Genomic DNA, 19,941 nt, shown 5'->3' with positions numbered 1-19,941 from the left:
CCATATCTACTGTAATATTCTTAATATGTTAAAATAGTATAGTATAGTTAGACCCAAACCCAGACATCCAAAGTGAAAGTTATCCTCCAACACCAAATTGTTCTATGTTGTCCACATAATGTTCAGAAAAAAGTCACACCATTTTGAGCGTCGGGTTTGGGGGGGGGGGAGGAGGGAGAAATCTCCAAATTCGTAGTTTTTTACGTTTTCGTCAATATTTCTAAAACTACGCGGTTTAGCATGAACAACCCTCTACACAAAATTGTTCTACATTAAATTTGAAATAAAAAAAGGTCCTATGCATAACTCTTCTAAAATGAACGGTTCCAAAGTTACGGAGGTAGTATAGTATAATTGGTCCAAAAAAAGGCCTAACCCACACATCCAAAGTAAAAGTTTTCCTTCAACACCAAATTGTTCTATATGGTCCACATATTGTTCAGTAAAAAGTTACACCATTTTGAGCGCCCGGTTTGGGGGGGGGGGGGAGATGGGGTAGAACTCGGTAAATTAGTAGTTTTTTTTTTAAGATTTTCGTCAATATTTCTAAAACTATGCTTTAGCGTAAGGAATGTTCCATAGAAAAATGTTCTACATAAAATTCAAAACAAAAAAGGTTCTACACATAATTGTTATAAAATCAACGGTTCCAGAGTTACGGAGGTTGAAATGTGGAGGTTTTCGATACTTTTTATATTTACCGATTTCTCCCCCCTCCCCCCCCCCCCCCCAAACCCGACACTCAAAATGGTGTGACCTTTTTCTGAACATTATGTGTACCATATAGAACAATTTGGTGTTGGAGGATAACTTTCACTTTGGATGTCTGGGTTTTTGGTAAAGTTATATCATAAATATTGCCCAAAAAATATAAAAAGTATCGAAAACCTCGACTTTTCACCCTCCGTAACTCTGGAACCGTTGATTTTATAACAATTATGTATAGAACGTTTTTTGTTTTAAATTTTATGTAAAATATTTTTGTACATAACATTGTTTATGCTAAAGCATAGTTTTAGAAATATTGACGAAAAACCTAAACAATTACTAATTTACCGGCCTCTCTCCCATCTCCCTCCCAAACCGGACGCTCAAAATGGTGTAACTTTTTACTCAACAATACGTGAACCATATCGAACATTTTGGTGTTGGAGAAAAACTTTTACTTTGAATGTTTGGGTTAGGCCTTTTTTGGACCAGTTATACTATACTACCTCCGTAACTTTGGAACCATTCATTTTAGAAAGATTATGCATAGGACCTTTTTTATTTGAAATTTAATGTAGAACAATTTTGTATAGACGGTTCTTCATGCTAAACCGCATAGTTTTAGAAATATTGGCGAAAAACTTAAAAAACTACGAATTTACCGATTTCTGCCCCCTCTCCCCCCCAAACCCGATGCTCAAAATGGTGTGACTTTTTTCTGGACATTGTGTGGACCATATAGAACAATTTGGTGTTGAAGGATAACTTTCACTTTGGATGTCTGGTTTATGCCGTCTTTTGGATCAACTATACTATACTAAAATAATTTTTCTGTTTAAACAATTATTATATTTTAAATCATCATGTATATTTTTATTGTGTAATTTTATTGTGTTTTGAGTGTTTCTTAGTTGTTTTTATGTTTGCTTTTTATATTTAATTACTAATGATCTAGGTGCTTTTATCTGATACTGTTAATACTGTTTTTAACGTATTCAGTACATGATCATTTTTAAATATTTTTAACTCTAAATCTGTAAGTAATTCATTGTTTATTCTCATATTTATATAAAATTTTAATCATCTTTTAGTTGTCTCCTGATGAAGCAATCAGCGAAATAGAGAGAAATAAAGGAAAAAGGAGTTTTTTGCAAATAACAAATAACATTTCTACCTTTATATTGGTAGTTTCTATCTCGTCCATAAGTTAGTAAGGGAGTCAATTTCTCTTTAGGTCTACAAATGGAAGACTAATTTCTTTTATACAGGGTGTTTCATTGGCAAACGGAAATACTTGAACGGAATGATGAATGAAGGTCACTGAGGCGGTTCTACATATAGTTTATTTATTGCCCTGCCGATTTTTATAACCGAATTATAGGATATTTTATCGATTTTGTCCATTTTTTCTGGATTCATAACCTTAGAACTACTTTGTATATTTTTTGATAATTGGTTCATTTGTCTCATTTAAAACTCAAACCACCCAACTACTAAACATAAGGAAAATCTAGGTCCAAATTAACAAAAAATGTAAATTCATTGTGACCTTGCAACAATACCCTGTATATTGAAATTTTCCAAATCCGTTTGCATATTTGAAAAGAGCAGAAAAAAACTAAGTTTAATAGTTTGTTTTCATTTTTTGTGCAGACAATTTAATGACATTAATAATTTTGAAATTATGTCGAAATTTTGAAGAACTCTGAGAACTCTAACAAAAATTTCGATATAATTTCAAAATTAATGTAATTAAATTGTCTGCGCAAAAATTTGAAGCGAACCATTAAACTTATTCTTTTGTGATTTTCAAATGAGCAAACAGCTTTTGAAAATTTCAATTTACAGGATGTTGTGTCAAGGTTACCACTTCTCTATATATTCTTGTTAATCCGGACCTGGATTTTTCTTGTGATTAGTAAGTGTATCGTTTCAATGTAGCAAATGAGTATTGATTAATTTTAATATGAGTATTTTTTTTTTCTCTGATTCTGGTCTTGGTTTAGAACTAGAACCTTTAGCCACGTAATTCCGTAATTGTATAACTTATCACTAACTCAGGTGTGATGTGTAGTGTGTGTGTGTGTTGAGTAAGTGTCTTGTTACTTTGCAAAGTCGACGTCATTGTCTTTGCAAATAGACGCTAATTGTATCCGAACGTCTGCGGTCCCTCCGGTTAGTACCGATCCCACAAGGACAGAAACTATTTTCATTTATTAATTTATAATAAATGAAAAAATTCCTGACCCTGGTGAAATTCGAACTCACTACCATTCGGAACTTTCGATCCAAAGGTTAGGCGCTCTTACCACTGAGCCACAGAGGGGGTTAAAATGAGTGTTTATTGATATAATTTAATATTAAAAGTTAAAAATAACTGCTTTATATTATCAGGCTTCTTAAAAATTTCAATATACTTAATTTCAAAATTAAAGTCATTAAATTTTCTGCGCAAAGAATAAATTGAAGGAAGCCTATACATTTAGTTTTATTTTGTTTTATCGTTTCAAACATGCACACGGATTTTGAAAATTAAATTTTTTTTGTTAATCCGGACCTGGATTTTTCGTGTGACTACTAAATGTTTCTTTCCAATGTAGTAAATAAGTATTGATTATTTTTAAAATGAGTATTTATTCGTTAACATTAATCATTAATTATTATTAAAAGTTAATAGGTAATACTTGCTTTTAATCTCAGAGTTCTTAAAAATTTTAATATAATTTTAAAATTAAAGTGGTTAAACTGTCTGCACCAAAAGTTGAAGAACATTTCAATATACAGGGTGCTTTTTCAAGGTCACAAAGAATTTATATTTTTTGTTTATCCGGACCTGGATTTTTCTTGAGATTAGTAGCGGGTTGGTTTGAGTTCTAAATGATACATATATGTAACAAATATTAAAAAAAATATACAAGGTGGTTCTAAAGTTGTGGATCCAGAAAGGAATGGGTAAAATCGATAAGACACCCTGTAACTCGGTTATAAAAATCGATGAGGCAGTAAATATAATATATCTAGAACCGCCTCAGTGACTATTCACCATTCAAGTATTTCCGTTTCCCAAAGAAACACCCTGTATAACCGAAATTAGAGATAAATCCCTGAAAAGGAAAAAACATCCTGCCTGTTTTTCTGGCTATGTATGCCTTTTTAAATAATATATTTATGTAATTGAAAAGCAACTATATTTCAGACAGTAATTTCCTCTTGCTAAAACATGATTGATTGGAATAGTATTGTCAGATGTTCGTAAAACTTGTTACTTCCAGGTTTTGATAGTTCTGCGTAAATATATAGTGGTCCATTTCTTAAAAATGGTCTTCAATTTTTCAAGGTCTTTTGCGTGCTTCCTCTCTTAAATCTCTTGGCTGCTCCGTTTATAGATCTGTAATGTAGTTACAATTGTTTATAGGTCTCAATTGTTTTAAAACGCAGAGAAAGTTGTAATTATGCAAATATATATTTTTAGGATGGAAACGACTTGATTCGGTTCAATCTCCGGGAGCTGGTAAAGACAGTATATCCGCCCAGGCTGCTTTAATGTACGATGCTGTCTTCGTATTGGTGGAGGCTTTTAACAAAGTTTTACGAAAAAAGCCAGATCTCTTCAGGAACAATGTAAGAAGAGGACTAAATTACAATGGAACAACAAAGGCTCTAGATTGTAACGTGAATGGCAACTGGGTGACACCGTGGGAACACGGAGACAAGATTTCACGGTTTTTAAGGAAGGTGGGTATCATTAAAATAGTTTATTGCAATTATCTCTTAAGTTAGGATCTGTTAAGTTAATAATTAAAAGAATATATTGTGTTACAAAAAAATTATTAGAATATTAACTTCTTTGTAAAATATTTGGCCCTTCTTTCATTTAGTGGTGAATCTTATGCTAATTGTATCCATTTATTTCTTCTAATTTGTTTTTATATCCAATTTATTTTTAATTTGTAACATTTAACTAGATAATACTGTAGAAGGTTATACCGGGACCATTAAACTCTCTGCCGTTTACTGTCCCCAAGAGGCAATAAAACCTACAAGTATTAACACGATTGTAAACTATTGGAAATAATTCTTACTGAACGGTAGTTATAACGCTAAAACAGCCTATGAGTAAGAGTTACAACCATTAAAGGTCGTCAGCTGTTAAAATCAATGTGTTCCAAAAGTCTGAACTATATTTCAACACTAGAACCCATATTTTGGTTGTCGGATACAACAAAACAGGGGATCTTTTTAATTTCCATATCACATAAAACAATTGCAGCTGCATCTGGTCTAGACATGTCCTTGGACTTCAGGCATAATGCATATGTACTCCGATATAAATCCCAAACCATTGTTGTGTCTACTATGCAACAAAAACTCAAATTTGAAAACATTTGAAAAGGTACAAAGGTCGTTATAGTCCATGTGGTGAGACCGCTCCCGTCTGAAAAATTTCTGACTCGGTTTTTTTGTGGATTCCTATTCAAAAATGTCCCCTTTAAACAAATATGAAGGGTGCCGGGCGGAATTTTTGGGCAGAAATTGTTTAAACAATTTTTTTAAACAAATACAAAATATCACGTTTTGGGTCATTCTAAACAAGAAAGGTATCTTGTAGTTTTTCTCAAAAATTGATAGTTTTCGAGGTATAAGCGATTTAAAATCTGAAAAATGCGAAAATACGCATTTTTGAGGCTTAAAAACTTTATTTAAATTAGTATTTTTGAGGTTGCCAGATACTTAATTTGAAGGTTAAACATTCAGCTTCAAGATTCTGAAGAGTGATCGGGTCTAACTTTAATTTATACCGTTGTTTTTTTACTTGTTAAATATGCATGTTTATCCGATTTTTTTGTCGGTGCGGTCAAAAATCTCCTATTTTTCTCCGAAAAATATTTTTTCTAGATTCTCTGGGATATTCTAAATAAAATAGGTTTCTTGACATTTTTCTCAAAAGGTAATAGTTTAAAGTTATAAGCGATTTAAAATCCGAAAAATCACAAAAAAACGTATTTTCGGTTTTTAAATCGCTTATAACTTTAAAACTATTAACTTTGGAGAAAAATGAAAAGAAACTTTTTTAATTTAGAATGTCCCAAAGAATCTATAAAAAATATTTTTCGGAGGTCCATAGGAGATTATTGGAATCGAGCGCGCCGCACCGGCAAAAATATCGGATGAACATGCATATTTAACAATTAAAGAATAACGATTTAAATTAAGGATAGACACGACTACTCTTCAGAATCTTGAAGCTGAATGTTTAAACTTCAATTTAAGTATAAGACAGCCTCAAAAAGACTAATTAAAATATGAGTTTTTAAACCTCGGAAATGCCTATTTTCGCATTTTTCAGATTTTAAATCGCTTATAACTCGAAAACTATAAATTTCTGAGAAAATTTACAAGATACCTTTCTTGTTTAGAATAACCCACGAAACTTAAAAATATATGTTATGGAGCAAAAAAAGTGATCTTTTGTATTTGTTTAAAAAAATTGTTTAAACAATTTCTGCCCAAAAATTCCGCCCGGCGGAAAGTGAGTTGTTGACACAATAATTGTCTGATAAAGTACTTAATTAATGGGGGTGCAGCTTGTTGCACCGCACTGACGAAAAACAGATGTGACAGGGTAAAGCCATGTCTCTTCTGTATTTGAATGTGCATTTCGAATGACTAACGTTGTTTCTTTTTTGAGAACAAATATTAAAATTAAAATTAGCAAAAATAGTAATTAAAGCGTATCGCTATACACCCCCCTCTGAGAGACTAAGACGATAGATAATACATAATATATACAAATTACATATAATGAAAATTGAAAATAGGAAGAAAAAAAATAATGCAAAGTTTATACGAGGAGAAAGAAAAAAATCACTTGATTCACTGTGAACTAACACTTTCTTGGTAACTTCCAGTAAATCTTGCTTTCCTCTTCGGTCTGTTGTTTGTTTTGCTGAATATTGTCATTTTTTCTGTTTCGTGCTGGGTACTTTCGTGAAGCTCGTAAGCTGGTTTCAATCTGTCTATGGAAATTGTTAATTCTTTTTCATTTACCCGGACGACAAAAGTCTTGTCACCTCGCTTAACAACAGGAAAAGGACCGTGATATGGGTTTTCTAAGCTGCTTTTGATTGTATCACGGCGGATGAAAACGTGAGAGGTGGTTTTCATGTCTTTGAAAATGAAGGTACTTTTGGATCCATGATGCGATTTTGGTTGCGTAGGACGGAGCTTTTCGAAATGGTTTCGAAGCGTTTTTAAATAAATGTGAGCATTGTCGTCGGTGTTTCTTTGTGTCGAAAACAATAGTTCACCTGGCAAACACAATGGTTCTCCGTACACGAGTTCAGCGGCTGAAGTACCTAAATCTTCTCTCCACGCTGCTCGTATGCCCAGTAACACTGAAGGTAGGCTTTCGGTCCATCGGATGTTTTCATGACATCGAATTGCTGCTTTTAACTGTCGATGAAACCTTTCTACCATACCATACCATCCCAAATCTTTCTACCATCGATGTAGGCGTAGGCGAAGTCTAGACCACGTAAAATCTCGTCTATGAAACGCTGGAATGTCTGTCCTGCGTTTCGTAAACCAAAAGGCATATATAAGTATTCGTACAGCCCAAATGGTGTAGTAACGGCGGTCTTTGGTATGTCTTCGGTGGCTACTGGTATCTGGTTGTATGCTCTCACTAAATCTATTGTAGACAAAATTGTCTTACCAGCTAGCGCCTGACCGAAATCTTCGATGTGCGGAATTGGATATCGATCTGGTACTGTTTTTTGGTTTGGACGTCGATAATCTGCGCAGGGTCTCCATTCCTCACCTTTCTTCGGGACAATGTGCAGTGAAGTAGACCAGTTACTTTTCGATGGTCTTATGATGCCCAGTCGTAGAAGATTTTCGAACTCTTTTTTAGCCCATTACAGTTTGTCAGGTGCTAATCGTCGAGGCTTCGAAAAAACGGGTGGACCTAGTGTTGTATCGATGTGGTGCTTCGTTTGATGTTGAATGTCTTTCACGATACCGGCGGGTAGCGTGATTTCCGGAAATCGTAGCAGCAGTTCGTGGTAACGCGACGCTTCCGCGATAGTCTTTACGCTGCCGTCGAAACACTCTTGAACGAGTCCCTTTGTTCTAAGGGTTGTCGTACTGTCTACTAAGCACTGGTTAGCAATGTTAACTAGGAGCGCGAAATGGGAAAGAAAATCAGCTCCGATAATTGGCTTTGAAATGTCCGCCACTACGAATCGCCACGTAAAATCACGCCGTAGTCCGATGTTTAATGTCAAGTTCACATAGCCGTATGTCGCGATTTTAGTGTCATTGGCCGCGTATAGTTCGTATGAAGTCTTTTCGCGTGCACCCCTTACATATTTCCGCGGGAAAACGCACATATCGGCACCGGTGTCGATTAAAAACTGTTTTTTTTGTATCATAATCTGTTATGTAAAGGTGGCGAGACTTTGGGCTTAGATCGGATGCCGCGCTCACCGACTGCCCGCGACGTTTCCCTGATGCTTGCACGAAGGAGAGCACTTTTTAGCCTGGTCACCAAAACGGTAGTGATACCAACATAATATGTCACTATTATGTTCCCTACTGTAGCTGCTGTCTCTAGGATATGGTCTTAGTCTTGAGTTGCTGCGGTTGCGACGGTATGTGTTAGCTTGTGCTTGAGCATTTGACAAGCTAGATAGCTGGATATTCATTTCAGTTAATTCGGCTGTCAATTTCTCTATGGTACTTTCACGAGCGTTAGAAGCTTCTGAAATTTAGGCCCTAGTAGCTATCGCTTCAGATATTGTGTCAGCTAGCTCGGCAACTGCGTCCAAACTAGCTTTAGCTTGAGTAGCTAGAATAGCCTGTGTAGACGCTGGCAGTCTACCTAACCACAGAGACCTTACAATATTGTCAGGTACCGTTGTGCCTGCTAAAGACTGTAAATGTCGTAAGAACTGCGAAGGTCTTCGATCGCCCAGTTCTTCATGCTCGAGTAGTCTTTTAATCTTTTGTTGCTGTGATGCACTAAGTCTCTTAATTAATTCTGATTTTAATTTTGCATTTCTCTGTGGCTGGTGGTGAAACAATGATGTCCCTAACTTTTAATTTGTAGGCTGTGTCTAAATTGGCAACTATATAGTTGAATTTGGTTGCGTCACTTGTTATATTTGCCAGTGTAAATTGGTTTTCTACTTGCAGGAACCATATTTCAGGATCGTTGGGCCAGAAAGGTGGGATTTTAACTGAAATCCGATAAACTGAATCACTGGTATTGACACTGGTGTTAGCGTCCGTCATTTTCGATGTTCACTGTATATTATTAACCGGCAAAAGTGTATTATTAACACTAACTTTTTTTTTAAATTTTCGCGGCGGTTTAAAATAATCGCGGGGGTCACCAATATTCTGGTGGGTGAGTTGCCGGAATTTAATTAAAAATGAATATAATAAAACGAACGGTAATTTTATTGTTGTAACGAAAATGTGTTTCGTTTAAGTCTCTCGGAGAGGGTCGAGTCGGTGTGTGTGTGTGAAATGTTCACGTGCTGTGTAGTGACTGAAGAAAAAGAAAACACAAACGATAATAATGTTTGTGTTCCTTTTCCCCTGACCAGATGAGCAAATAGATCACTAGGTCTGGCGTCTACTTTTGCAGTTTTAAGAAAAACAATTTCGAATGCATAAAGTGAGTTGTTGACACAATAATTGTCTGATAAAGTACTTAAATAATGAGGGTGCAGCTTGTTACATCGCACAGACGAAAAACAGATGTGACAGGGTAAAGCCATGTCTATTTTGTATTTGAATGTGCATTTCGAATGACTAACGTTTCGTTTTTGAGAAAAAATATTAAAATTAAAATTAGCAAAAATAGTAATTAAAGCGTATCGCTATATATGTATAATAATTACAATAGAGATAATTCGGCAAACTATGATGAACCGAAAGAAGGGTTTGGTATGAACTTTACTACTCGTTAGGCCAAGCCACAATAAAACTAAAATATCCTGAGGCAATAATACCAACGATGGGGAAAAATGAGGATTGAATAATATGTATCGTCAAAAAGATAGATGCTTTCGGCACAGAATAAATAACCACACAGAAGCGAAACTCCTGCCGAAAACGGTAACATAATTTTCATGCTCATGTGTCAACGTAACTGGTGCAACCTCACTTTTGCGACTGACGTGACAGTTGTTTATAATTAAATTTTATATTTATATATGTTTTATTTTATATTTTATTTATATTTTATAGTTAAATTTTATATTTTATATTTAATTAATAACTACTTGTCAAAAATAGTACCTAATTTGGAATGGTCTACTCCTTAGAACATCAAGTTCTATTCTGTAACTGGTGCACAAGGTCAAATATTTCGGTCCCAACAAAATCAATGGAAACGACAGTCAGATTCGCTTCTGTGTGCTTATTTATTCTGTGCTTTCGGTGGCTACCTCTCAAAAGTCTTTCAACCAAATAACTTGAAATCAATACCTAAAGAATAAAAGGTAATAAATAAATTAATATCATATATAGACTCATAAGTTTACTACCAGTACCAGTCCACTCCAAAGTAGTGTAAACAATAGATAGCAAAAATTTCATGTAGGGATATCGATTGGGATGTACACAAGAACATGTAACTGTAAAATAAATCCATAGATTAGTTGTCAACCATAGCAGCGATGGCCTCGAAAATAAACGATATTACTTAGCAGCATTTCTTGATGCTGAAGTCCTGTAAAATCTGGTATGTATAATGGACTACTCAGTTAAATATAGATCAGCATGTAAATCAGGAGTGTACAAGACTACGTGCTAAGGTCAACGCTGTACCAGTTTTTAACTAGTGATCTACTAAACTTAAGTAAGAGTACAACAATTAAAGTGGTATGGACATGTGCAGAGAATGCCAGAACACCGTCTGCCCAAACAGATTCTAGATTGGTCACCAAATGGAAAAAGAAAAAGAGGCCGACCCAGAAAGAGCTGGAGAGAAGGAATAGACAGAGAGATCCGAGAGAGAGGTTTGGGAACCTTTGGGAAGATAGAGATGCATGGAGATTGGGCATCGGAAGACGTCGGAGGACGTTTTAAACCGATTATATATATATATATATATATATATATATATATATATATATATATATATATATATATATATATATATATATAAAAACATGAGATGTAGATCCTTGAAACACACTCAGTGATCAAAAGATCCAAGGTTAATGGTTTGACGACCACTCGTACGAAATCAAACAGATGAAATAGAGAATGTGGAAAAATCCCCTTACGAACAATTCACACATCCACCATTTCGGGTTGGGAAAAATTTTTTGAATAGAATCAAAAATCCAAACACCAGTTCTTAGAAATGTGTTTCGCCCTCTTCAACCTCTCTGGGCTTATCAATAAAGATGAGAGGTTGAATATCTTTAGACACATTCCAATCAAAAAACAACATTCGAGACCTAGACATAGAAGGTGCGTAAATCTACGGCAAGTCCGACAATGACAGTCTCAAGTTTTAATTCCCTAATTACTTAAAGTAAGTAAAATATATGTTTAAAAACATGAGATGTAGATCCTTGAAACACACTCAGTGATCAAAAGATCCAAGGTTAATGGTTTGACGACCACTCGTACGAAATCAAACAGATGAAATAGAGAATGTGGAAAAATCCCCTTACGAACAATTCACACATCCACCATTTCGGGTTGGGAAAAATTTTTTGAATAGAATCAAAGATCCAAACACCAGTTCTTAGAAATGTGTTTCGCCCTCTTCAACCTCTCTGGGCTTATCAATAAAGATGAGAGGTTGAATATCTTTAGACACATTCCAATCAAAAAACAACATTCGAGACCTAGACATAGAAGGTGCGTAAATCTACGGCAAGTCCGACAATGACAGTCTCAAGTTTTAATTCCCTAATTACTTAAAGTAAGTAAAATATATGTTTAAAAACATGAGATGTAGATCCTTGAAACACACTCAGTGATCAAAAGATCCAAGGTTAATGGTTTGACGACCACTCGTACGAAATCAAACAGATGAAATAGAGAATGTGGAAAAATCCCCTTACGAACAATTCACACATCCACCATTTCGGGTTGGGAAAAATTTTTTGAATAGAATCAAAGATCCAAACACCAGTTCTTAGAAATGTGTTTCGCCCTCTTCAACCTCTCTGGGCTTATCAATAAAGATGAGAGGTTGAATATCTTTAGACACATTCCAATCAAAAAACAACATTCTGGTGGATGTGTGAATTGTTCGTAAGGGGATTTTTCCACATTCTCTATTTCATCTGTTTTATATATATATATATATATATATATATATATATATATACATATATATATATATATATATATATATATATATATATATATATATATATATATATATATATATATATATATATATATATATATATATAAATCAGACACAAGTAGATTAAGCGAAATTTACTGCAATGTTTTAAAATTCTAAAAATAGCAGAATATTAAACAGATGGCTCGATATTGGAACTTTTGGCCCTTAACACATGTGAGAAAAGATACCTGATTCAGTGCCGCCCTCGACGTTCTCGTGAAACGACATGCATAGCTTTAAGTTAAATTGCTTTATATAACATACCTACAACAATTCGTAAGTTATATCATTGTAATATTATGTTTGTACCTAACTGTTAGTTAATTTTGTAGTTTGTTCCTGATGAAGATGAAAAATTAATAAATACTCATCGAAATATCGAATTCAATAGAATTAAATGTAGTTTCAATCTAAGCCACAGACCGCATTTCCCGATAATTTCAACACTGTTTTATAGTGTTATAGAATATACTTGCACGGTCGATAAATACATCGGATTTCGAATCCAGTTCTATATATATATATATATATATATATGTATATATATATATATATATATATATATATATATATATATATATATATTTTTCTACTTAAAGTAAAGAAAAAAGAAGTACTTTGTTGACTTGTTTGGATAAAACAATTTTGATTTTCGGTGGGTTGGAGTCAATAAAAGGGCTACTAGAAGACTATTTTTTAATTACTCAAGCTTTCGAATGTGTTTACATTCATCTTTGTTCCACTTTATCAGTTACTTTTTAGCTCTTGAAAATGAATGTAAACACATTCGAAAGCTTGAGTAATTAAAAAATAGTCTTCTAGTAGCCCTTTTATTGACTCCAACCCACCGAAAATCAAAATTGTTTTATATATATATATATATATATATGTATATATATATATATATATATATATATATATATATATATATATATATATATACAATATATCAAGTGAGTGAGAAGAAGTCTCACTGTAATTGAGGTTATCAGTCAAGGAGAAAAAAAAAATAAAAAAACTATTTCAATCTTTTAATAGAAGACGTTTCGTGCAGTCTTCCTGCACTTCATCAGTTCTACTGATTGTGAAGTTACATATAAGATGTACACAACAATGTCATCACAATGGGTTGTGTTGTTAAAAACTTAATAGCTAAAAAATACATAAAATTTCTTAAGCTAAAAATACATAAACGCAAAAAATGTCACAAAGGTCCTTAGTGGTTAAAATCCTAAGGTTATTGAACAGTTACATAAAATTTTGTTTTGAAACATGAGGCCAGGAGAAGAAATATTCTGAATTATTTTAAATCCATTTCTTATTCTAACCAAAAAAAGCGCACAAAAAACCTAAGCAAAAAACCAACTGTTCGGTGTCTGTCATTAAATGGATTTAAAAAAAGGGGGATGTGAAAATCTTAACAAAATTAATGTAAATTATTGTAAACCTAGATTTTCATCCAAAAACCTCCCTGTGACACACAAAAGATAAACAGAAATAAAGATATACGATCGCCGTGACAACGGCAGCAATGTATAGTGTCACAAAAAAGCTTTCAAACGAAAACCCGGTTTACAGGTTGACGATGCACCCTGAATTATATCAATTTCTCTTTAATCGAAAAAATGCCATAGATTTATTGGTTGTTAATAATAAATTTGAAATCCAGGAACCTAGAAATAGGTGTGGATTAGTTAAAAATTAATTACAAAAGACTGATTTACTTGCCTCATGATTGTTGGAAAAAAGTCACTAAAGCTGGAGTGTTAAGCCATGTTATCAGACAGGAGCTGGGTGGAAATGAGATTTAAAACTTTTATGTTGCTACCAAGCATTGGTGGTTTGTAGGTTGGAAACTTTTTGGATGAAGGTAAAAACAATTGAAATTAGGCCATGTGTTGATCGGATTTGTGTGGAAAATAAATTTGAAATTTAACAACTGAATGAATTTAAGGATTGTTTATAAGCAAGGAGTGATATATGATGCTAAGATTGTCAATATCAGTACGTTTGTTCATAGAGTTTTGTTCCCTTAGAATGTGGGCCATTTCTTGGAAAGATCTTTTATAGAAATTAGGTTCTGTGACTTAGGTTTTGATGTTATCAAAATCAATCTGATGATTAAGTGTGATGGAATGTGTGCTGAGGGCACAAGAATGCTTGTTGCATCTGATATCGCTTCTGTGTGAAACTACCCTTCCTTTAAGGGTTCTTTTTGTTTGTCCAACATATTTCAAATGACAATCTTTGCATGGAATGTTATAAACTACGTTAGATTTCTCCCAAATATCTACTGGTGTTTTAGTACAAGAAAAAAGATTTCTGACTGTTTTACAATTCTTGATGCCTATTTTGGCGGATAACGGTTTGAACAATTTCATAAGTTTATCAGTTAAATGTGGGAAATAAGGTAAGGAACAGTATCTCTGAGGGGTCCCAGATGTGGAAACCTCTTCTCTTTGAATTCCATTATTTATTTGTGAGGAATCGTGAATTCCTCCCAAATTGGAATGGTTCTGGTCAAGTAGTACTCGAGAAGTTGAAAATAAATATCTATCTATAAATATCTATATATATATATATATATATATATATATATATATATATATATATATATATATATATATATATATTTCTACCAAACTTAAAAACAACAAGATGACACTTCACAAATTCTCTGCCTATCATGAAGAACTGCCAGTGGCTGCCAAAAAGAAACTCTAAGCACAGTAAAGACTTTTATCAAATGGAAAGTTTATAAAAGCCTCTACTCTGCGTATGAATTTTTTTCTGAATTTTAAAATTAACTGTATCTTACCCAAAAAATAGAAAGAAAAAATTAGTTTTCAATCGCGGGGGAGGGTGCTGGGTTTAATGAGACAAAACGACTTCAAGTAACATTTACATTAAAAAGCGATACATACCTAGCCCTACGCAACTAACATAGGTTTTCTGAACATTAAAGCTAACATCGGTGTCAGAGACCGACATACACAAAATGTCTCCATTGACATACTTTCAACCGTAGGATTGTGTTTACTCCCTGAAAGAGTGAAATTAAACAAAAAGTACCTATTTATAATTTATTAAGCCTCTTAAACATTGGGAAAACGCCAAAGAAAATAAAAACAATTTTACATAACATCTCATTTGTGAAAAACAAGTTCAATATTTTCATTGCTGTTTTCTTGTTTTACTCCTGGCAATTGGGTTACTAAATTATCAGCACTTGTTCGCGCGTTCTTCTTCTTCTTCTTCTTGTGCCACTCCTATCGGAGATTGGAAATCATCAAGGCTACCCTGATTTTGTTTACAGCTGACCTAAAAAGTTCATTAGTGGTGCAGCGAAACCACTCTCTCAAATTCCGCATCCACGACATTCTTCTACGGCCTGGATTCCGTTTTCCTTCTATTTTTCCTTGCATTATATTTTGAAGTAATGCGTATTTATGACCTCTCATCAGGTGACCCAAATACTCGAGTTTTCTTCGTTTTATCGTTAATAAAATTTCTGGGCGTTCTTTCGCCAATCTAAATTTAATCGAGTCGATTCGAGTCCAGCATCGGTTTTTGAGACAAAATTTGCAGATAATTGCATAATTAGGTACTTGACACTGAAGACTCAAACTTCAACACTAAAAACAAGCACCTGAATCAGGTAGCTACTGGTGGCTGCCAAGATACATAACGAACGATTTGGATATAATCGTAAAAACTCTAAGTGGTCCGTCTCACAGACCAAAATGTTAGTCACGGAAGGTTAGAAGTGTTACTAAATGGTCAAACGATTTTAATAAAATTCAAAACAGTACACCACATTGCGATCTATTATATTATTTAAAACCAAACCATTTTTATTTAGGTGAATGTTCAACTGAGAATTTGATATACTATTCTCAAATATATACACACACATGAAGCAGTAAACATAGAGTTCAATGGATAATAATAATAAAATGGCTAAATACCCCAGGTGGGGTTGAGCCGCAAAAAGCTATCTAGATCCATTTTTTTAAGGGGATCAGTCGCACTCTGCTACTCGATATTATTGGCTATGCTTCTCCATTTGTTCTACTCTGTCTTTCCCTGCCATTCTCTAATTCCTGTCATATGTAAATCCTCCTTTACTTCCTGTAACCATTTTATTCTAGGTCTTCCGCGTCTTCTCCTAACTCCGAGTTCCCATTTACGCCAGGGAAATAAGGCAAAAATATACCATGTTCGGGACACGTGTGCAGCCAGGTTGCAAATGGGTTTTTTGGCTACTAGATACCTAATACATTACAAATACAAAAATGTCCGTCACAGTTTGGACGAGAAATTTAGGTATTAACATAATTTAATTATGAACAAATAAGGGTCAAAAATGGGAGTTCTTTCGTTTAAATCGCTACAGGTAAAAATAGGGTAATTAAATATTTTATTTATAATATTTTTCTTTTAGTAGATGAGCCAAGGTTTAAAATTGCGCTTTTTGAATTTTGGTCCGATCATTAGTTGCTTCGGATATTGTAAAATAAAACTAAAATTTCGAAAATAAAAAATTTGCTAGAACTTTTGCGAAAATTACTTTAGGACTTTCATATTGCAAGAAAAGTTGAGTTAAACACAATTCACAAAAAATTTTAAGACGATTCGTCAATTAGTTTAAATTTTATTCAATTTGTTTATCCCAAATAGTCCAGTCGGGTTAGACGAATAACAGGCCTAACCTTGCATTAGGAGCTGCCACAAATTTTAATTTTTTAATCTTTAGGGGGGTCAATAGTAGTCTAAATTTAAAATCTCGACTGAATTCCGCCATTGCGTTAGCAGCCATCTTGATTTTAAACGAGAACCGTTTTTGCTCAATATCTCCGCCATTTTCAACTTTTCGACAAAAAGTATAACGACCAAAATTGTTAAAAATGTAATTTTCTATCATTTCTATTTTTACAATTTTTTCACGCCATCTATATTTTCCGAGTTATAGCAGACAATAGTGACAGTTATATATAAATAGAGCATAATTATCTCGTTTATTGTTAGTTTTACGACAAAAATATTTCTGTAAAAAATAGAAAGAATTGAATTCTACACAATTTTAGATTTCTTCATTTTCTTGCTAAAGTTAATATTTAAGGTAGTATGTATGCGATAATGGCGCGAGCGTAAGACCGGATTGATTTTGTAGCAATGGTTTTTGTTCAATATTTACGCCATTTTTAACTTAAATTGTTCCAAATATGATTTCCTACAATTTTTTTAACAATTTTTTTCATGCGGTTGATATTTTCCGAGTTAAGTGGGAAAATAGTAAAATGTGGTGGGGAGAGCATAATTACTGAATTGAATCTTTTTTCCGAGCTGCCCCAAAATTTTATAATTCTATCCTTTAGGGGAGATCAATAGTAGTGTAAATTTAAAATCTCGACTGAATTCCGTGGTTGCATTAGCCGCCATATTGATTTTAAAACAGAACCGTTGTTGCTTAATATCTCCGCTATTTTCAACTTTTCGACAAAATCGGTGGAAATTAAAATTGTTGGAAACGCAGTTTCCTACAATCTATTTTCCCCAGTTTTTTTATGCGATCAATATTCTCCGAGTTAAGGAGGAAAATAGTGGAAGCGGAAGGGAAGCATAATTATTGAATTGTCTCATTTATTAATAACTTTACGACATAATTGTACATAAACAAAAATAAAAAGAATTATATTTTATACAATTTTTGAAACATCCAATGAAACACCAACCAAACTAAGTACATAAAAGACATAAATAGTAACTTATATGCATTAAGTTCACTTAATTTTATTAACTAGTGGGTTTTATTGGTTGAATTTGTCTGTCCATAATTAGGTTTCATGTCAGCTAATATATTTTAATAGTTCAACAATTTTTTTTTATTTTGGACGCCGTTGGGGGGAATTTTCCCATCCCCCCTCTTAGATCCGCCACTGGTTCTCTCGAAAATTGTAGTAAATCGTAATTGCAACAATTTCATTCCTTGCACTTTTTGTCGAAAAGTTGAAAATGGGGAAGATATTGAACAAAAACCATTGCTTTATAATCAATCGGGTCTTACGCTCGCGCATTTACCGCATACGTACTACCTTAAATAATGATTTTATCAAAAAAATTAAGGAGATCAAAATTGTACAAAATTTAATTCTCTTTATTTTTGTATAGGTTAAAATTTGTTGTAAAAGTAATAATAAACGATATAATTGAATAAATCAATAATTATGCTTTAACTGTCACTGTTTTTTCCCCATTACTCGGAAAATATGGACCGCACTAAAAAAATTATAATAAACGAAATTTTAGAAAGTTGCATTTTCAACAATTTCAGTTTTTATATTTTTTGTTGAAAATGGCGGAGATATTGAGCAAAAACGGTTCTCGTTTAAAATCAAGATGGCGGCTAACTCAACGGTCAAATTCAATCGAGATTTTAAATTTATACTACTATTGATCCCCCCTAAACATAAGAAAAATAATATTTGGGGCAGCTCCTAATGCAAGGTCAAATGGTATCTCGACTGGGCTAAAAGGGCTTTTTTTGGCAGTGTTATTGTTCAGAAAATAATAATGATCTAGCAATTCTGTGGAAACAGCATGAAAGAAGGATAGATTTTCAACGCATTTAAAAAAATAATTTTTAGTAAAATAGAGTAATTTTTCGCTTATAAATAATTTGAATAACTTTGTTAATAGGACTTGACTCTATAGGCTAAAACTACAATGGGATTTGAAAAACTGGTATTTTTATACGAATTCTCAAAAAAAACTTTTTGCCTAGGTTAATTACGGTCAAAATTAGCCTCTTTTTTATTTAATTAACGACTACTTTGTTTATAAAAATTAAGCAACCTAACTAGAGTCATTTTGAAGTTGAAGGTAGGTATATAGTTTATGTGTAAAAGTTTGAGTAAACTTTGAACCTCAATAGAGTGGTTAATAAAGTTTTAAAAATTACGTTCTAACGAAATCGATTAGTGGAACGGAACGGATTCGTGGTCGGTGGAGGGAAATTATTAAAATCCGTGCACTCAAAAAATGAAACTGATTCTTTAATATGCTACGATTAATGCTATATGATTATTATTGCCGGAGCTTGTTGATGGATTTTGATAATAATTTTTTTGTTTTGTATGTACTCATAGTCTTATAGAGTACGTTATGTACGTACATCCCCCCACCTAACATTACAAAATGTTAGGGGGAACTCCGCTTATCACTCAGAGATAAGAAAAGTAGATTAAGACCGATTCTAAGACCTACCGAATATACATAATATATAATTTCAAAACATCGGTCAAGCGGTCTTGGAGGAGTATGGAAACTAACACTGTGACAGGAGAATTTTATAGATGTAAATATATACCTATGTTACCGGACAAACCCGATTTCTGGACAAACTAGTTTGGCCTAGGCCAAACTATTTTCTCCTAAGCGCGTTAGAATAAACTAGTATGGCCTAGGCCAAACTAGTTTGTCCTATCACGCGTAGGCCAAACTAGCTATACTGATATAAATACACACACTTCAGGCCAAAGTAGGCCAAACTAGTTTGGCCTCAGTTTATCCTGATATAATAAAGACTCACATTTCAGGATAAACTAGTACTGCCTAGTCTAAACCAATTTAGCCGAATCGAAAGTAATTTAGCGAACATGTCTATGAGGATAAGTTTTACAGCAATCTTTAAGTTGATTTATCTCAACTTCAGTATTTTTGGTTTGTGTCACTTTTCTCGCAGGGGTGCGATGTGAAGACTTTTACATGCGGGGAATTCCCAAATCACGTCCCAACAAGAATGGCAAAAAAATTATACATCGACATATTGTATCATAATATGATAC

At 33.5% G+C, this 19,941-nt stretch overlaps 1 protein-coding gene across 1 annotated transcript in view; it reads left to right on the top strand.

Annotated features, from left to right (window-relative positions):
* The window catches only part of LOC114336885 (glutamate receptor 1), a 726,710-nt gene that overhangs the window by 314,554 nt on the left and 392,215 nt on the right, over window positions 1–19,941 (top strand). Inside the window, exon 6 of the mRNA XM_050656939.1 lies at window positions 4,181–4,443. Coding sequence (XP_050512896.1) covers window positions 4,181–4,443 — 263 coding nt within the window. The remainder of the gene's footprint in view (window positions 1–4,180; window positions 4,444–19,941) is intronic.

Source organism: Diabrotica virgifera, chromosome 7 (genome assembly GCF_917563875.1).
Source record: "Diabrotica virgifera virgifera chromosome 7, PGI_DIABVI_V3a".
Classification (NCBI taxonomy): Eukaryota; Metazoa; Arthropoda; class Insecta; order Coleoptera; family Chrysomelidae; genus Diabrotica; species Diabrotica virgifera.
Note: the sequence above shows the minus strand (reverse complement) of the source record. Positions and strands in the feature narration are given on the sequence as shown.